Genomic DNA, 4,233 nt, shown 5'->3' on the forward strand with positions numbered 1-4,233 from the left:
TTCTGGAGAAAAAAAAAAAAAAAGGAGTTTGTTCTCTTTGTTACTCTTTGCCAGACTAAAGAAGAGAGCAAACAAATAAGCAAGCAGAAGGTGCCTTTGTTGGTGCAGTATTTCATCTCTATAGTGAATGATGATCTCTTTAGGCAGAATTACATGGGGAGCATTCAAGGGACTTTGTTCAACAGGCAAATTTGCCAACTCTCCTATGTCTAAAAAGCATCTAAACACACTAAGTTATATTACATTTTACATATTTTTATTTGTATACAAAATGTTATAATTTATCAATATTGTGCAGCAAGGTATTGATACACACACACATACACACACTCCCAGCCCCGTCTCCCCCCCAGACACACACACGTATAAATACAACACAAACACAACTTTCTTTCTATCTGCCCTTCAGAAAGGCAACACTGTTTTGGCAGGTGAGCAGCTAGAAATAAGGTGCTATAATTAAGCGGTACCAGACTGTCTTCACTTCACAAATGTGATGTGCAGATTTATATACAACCACATTGTCATTATTTTGATGGAACCCAAAACTCCACACCCTGAACCACTCTCAGAGATACAAATATGTATAAAGTGCTAATACTTAAGCATGTTTCCAATGATTTCACAATGTAGTTTGAAGTTTAGAACAGGCACTGTAATAGTCCACTCGGGAGATTGTCGCTCTGTGCAGTGCGGCAGAGAAAAGTCACTCAGACATCGCTGGGGGACCGGGAACGAAAGGACACTTTAGTCTGAAAGCAGCCACAGAGGAGCACCCACATGGACCTCTGGATTTCCTGGTTTCTGTAGGCATAAATGATGGGGTTGATCATGGAATTGTAGGTAGCGGGTAGAAGCGTGGCATAGGTGTACACAGAAGGGTAGTCAGGATCCCCCACCACGCAGTAGATGGCAAAAGGCAGCCAGCTGGCTCCGAAAGTCCCGAGGATTATAGCCAGGGTAGCGACTCCTTTTTTGGTGGCGACATAGTGGGAAGCAGTCAGAAAGTGCTGCTGGAGAGCTATCTGGTGGGCATGCCTGCAGACGATCTTGCAGATCTCGATGTAGAGATGGAGCATGATGAGGAAAATGAGAAAGAAAGAGGCAGACAGCAGCGTCACGTTACTCTTGGTCAAGGGTCTGACGACGCTGCAGGCGGCACGGTCGTGGAGGCAGTTCCAGCCCAGGACGGGCAGCAGCCCCAGGCAGAGGGAGACCCCCCAGGCACCCGCCAGCATGGTGTGAATGCAGAGCACCGTCCTCTCCGAGTAGTAGGTGAGGGCGTTGTAGAGGGAGAGGTAGCGATCGACCGTGATAGCCAGCAAGCTACTCACGGAGGCGGCGAAGGAGGCCACGAGGAAGCCCACCGTCAGCAGGCTGATCGTCTCCGAGCGGATCACGTACTGGAAAACGAAGTTGAGGATGAGGCCGAGACCGGCCAGGAGGTCAGCCGTGGCCAGGCTGCCCACCAGCACGAACATGGGGGTGCGCAGGGCGGGCGAGTAGCAGATGATGGCAACCACCAGGGCGTTCTCGCAGGCGATGGCGGTGCCGGACACGCAGAGCATCACATCCCAGGGATTGAGGGCGGCGGGCGCGGGGGGTCGCGACGAGAGCTCCAGCGAGGCGTTGCCGCCGCCGGCCGGCAGCCGGGGGGCTGCCGCTCCGCTCTCGTTCAGCGCTGCCGCCGCCTCCATCGGCGCCCGGGCGGCTGGGGCTGTGCGGGGGCCGAGGCGGAGCGCGGGGGCGACGGCGGCGGGGCTGGCGGGGCGGCGGTGGGGCTGGCGGGGCGCTCATGCCGGGCGGCGGCACCGCGCCCGCCCCGTCTGTGGTGCTGAACCCGCAGAAGTTTCCCGCCGGCCCGGTCGCCCCCCGCGCCCCGCCCCGCGCAGCCCCCGCCCCGCACACACGTCAGAGGCGAGCGGGGGGCGGGGGGGGTGTCTCAGGCGTAGGGTAGGCTGGGGACGCTCCGTGATGCCGAGGCTGGAGGGTCATCGCTGGCCGGCTCTCCCCGCCCGGCTCCGGGGCAGGGAGGGTCTCCCGGGGGCACGGGGGGAGGAGCCGCTCCTCCCATGGCTGCTTTCCCCCCGCTCCGTAGCCGCTTCTCCCGCGATGGGTGCCGTCCGTGCAGCGCTTGGCTGGAAGGGCTCTGAGCCCAGCGGGAGCTCTGTGCACCGCCGGAGGGAAACGTGTCGGGGTAGCGCTAGAAATAGCTGTGAAAAAGCCTGTTCTACAGTTACACTGTCTGAACAGTGTATACCCTGGGGTTAACAGCCTGTTCACCACCGAAAGGATGGATCTGTGCTGTTTTCTAAGGTCTCCCAAATGATAAGGTCAAACCACAGAAGATCTAATCCCATGGGCGGTAAAAGATACCAGATCTCTTCTTGTCCCCCTCTTTTGTGTCTCACGATTAACCAGCAGCCAGGGTGTTTCCTCTCTAAAGCACATGAATAATTGAAGCAGAATCACAGAATCCTTCGGATTGGAAAGGGCCTCTAGAGATCATCTAGTCCAACCCCCCCTGCCAAGGCAGGGTCACCTAGAGCAGGTGACATAGGAACATGTCCAGGTGGGTTTTAAATGTCTCCAGAGAGGGAAATTCCACGGCCTCCTTGGGCAGCCTGTTGCAGTGCTCTGCCATCCTCAATGTAAGTAAGTTCTTCATGTTGAGGTGGAACTTCTTGTGTTTTAGATTATGGCCACTGCTCCTTGTCCTGTTGCTGGGCACACCAAAAGAGCCTGGCACCATCTTCTTGACAACTACCTTTGAGCTATTTATATGTATTGATGAGATCAAGGGATAACTGCCTCATGACCCTTGCTACCAGAACTGGTACCGAACAAATGTGAGCAGTGGGTACTTTCCCCCCTTGTAGCAATGTGGCTTTCCTAGAAGATAAGGTGCCCCCGCCCCAATCTGGGAGGGTCTGTTCATTCTGTCACTGACAATCCAAAGAATGTGGAAACAAAATACCCTCTTGGTTATGGGAACAGCATGCAAACCATTTAGAAACAATTTTGAAAAATTCATTAGAAGAAAATGTGTTTACTGTCTTCAACAGTCCAAATGAAGAAAGTAAGCAGTGTGCCATGTGCCATGGTAAAAGGTGGGCACACTCAAAGGGAATTAGAGTGTCAGCATTCATTACATCCATAACCATCGTGTCCTCCTGCTAAACGCTATTATTAAGACAAGCTGCAGACACTGTATCTCCGTAAAAAAGTGAAGCCATTGCTTCCCAGGATTTCTGAAGCACAAATCTCAGAATTGCTTAATTTGAAAGGGACCGGTGGAGGTCAGATCTGGGGCATCTCTCTGGTCCCACCACCTGCAACCATGCAAAGGTTTTCCTCAGGGTTTCGTTCAGTCAAGTCTGAATATTCCCACGGAATGAGATTTTACATCCTCTCTGGGAAACCTGTGCCCATGCTTTGCCCTCAACTATAAAGATTTTTCTTTTTTATTTAGTAATTACCTTAACTGCAACTTGTGCCTGCAGGCCCTGTGTGGTGTCCCAGTGTCTGTATGTTTTCCCATGCCTTTCCAGGCATTACGACAGCATTAGTAACTGCAGGAAAAGCAGTTTCAAGCAGGTTTAAGAAGGGCTTGTAAGTCTACATAGCTCAAGCACTTGGTCAAGTACCCCTACTACAGTTCAGAACACAGCAGTTACCATATTTCTTTTGCCAAGCAGAGAGGGGGTATAGCCAAGTATAGCCAACATAAACTTGGATTAAGACTGAGAACACAAGAATCCTAGTGTGGAAACACATGCTATAGACCAAGTCAAGTGGAGGCAAGGAAAAATCCAAGGTAAAATAAAATTTTGGACTTGCACAGAGGAAATCCTCCAATCTAGCACCAAACAGATGGTTTATTTCAATATTCATTAAAATGCCTGTGGCAGAGTAACTTATTTAAAACATTTTCCAAAATCGATTAAAAATGGTGCCATTCAAATTTAGCAAGTCAGGTTTGCAAACATGAATGAGCTGGGCTCCACAATGAAGCTGTAAGATCTGCAGTATTTTTATGGCATCTATAAAGCACAGAGAGAAACATGTAATCAATCTACTTTTCACTAATGAAATGTGATGTGGAAAGTCTTGGTTGTGAGTAATTTGTCACATCTGTGACCAACCTGTTACCTCTGGGAAACAAATTTGTTGCAGGTCTTGGTTATGATAGCATGTATATCAGAAGTCAGTCTATGCTTTTTATATTATGGA

At 50.6% G+C, this 4,233-nt stretch overlaps 1 protein-coding gene across 1 annotated transcript; it reads right to left on the minus strand.

Moving 5' to 3' along the window:
* Nucleotides 1–234: 234 nt before the first annotated feature.
* On the minus strand, nt 235–2,150 carry GPR6 (G protein-coupled receptor 6). Its single transcript, XM_064649798.1, has one exon. The coding sequence runs from the start codon at nt 1,695–1,697 to the stop codon at nt 711–713; it is 987 nt and encodes a 328-aa protein (XP_064505868.1). The 5' UTR covers nt 1,698–2,150; the 3' UTR covers nt 235–710.
* Nucleotides 2,151–4,233: the final 2,083 nt, after the last annotated feature.

The sequence above is a fragment of the Pseudopipra pipra genome, chromosome 3, assembly GCF_036250125.1.
Source record: "Pseudopipra pipra isolate bDixPip1 chromosome 3, bDixPip1.hap1, whole genome shotgun sequence".
Taxonomy (NCBI): Eukaryota; Metazoa; Chordata; class Aves; order Passeriformes; family Pipridae; genus Pseudopipra; species Pseudopipra pipra.

Bases quoted from the DNA above. Each gene is read 5' to 3' on its own strand.
- GPR6 (XM_064649798.1), bottom strand. From the start codon at position 1,697: ATGGAGGCGGCGGCAGCGCTGAACGAGAGCGGAGCGGCAGCCCCCCGG.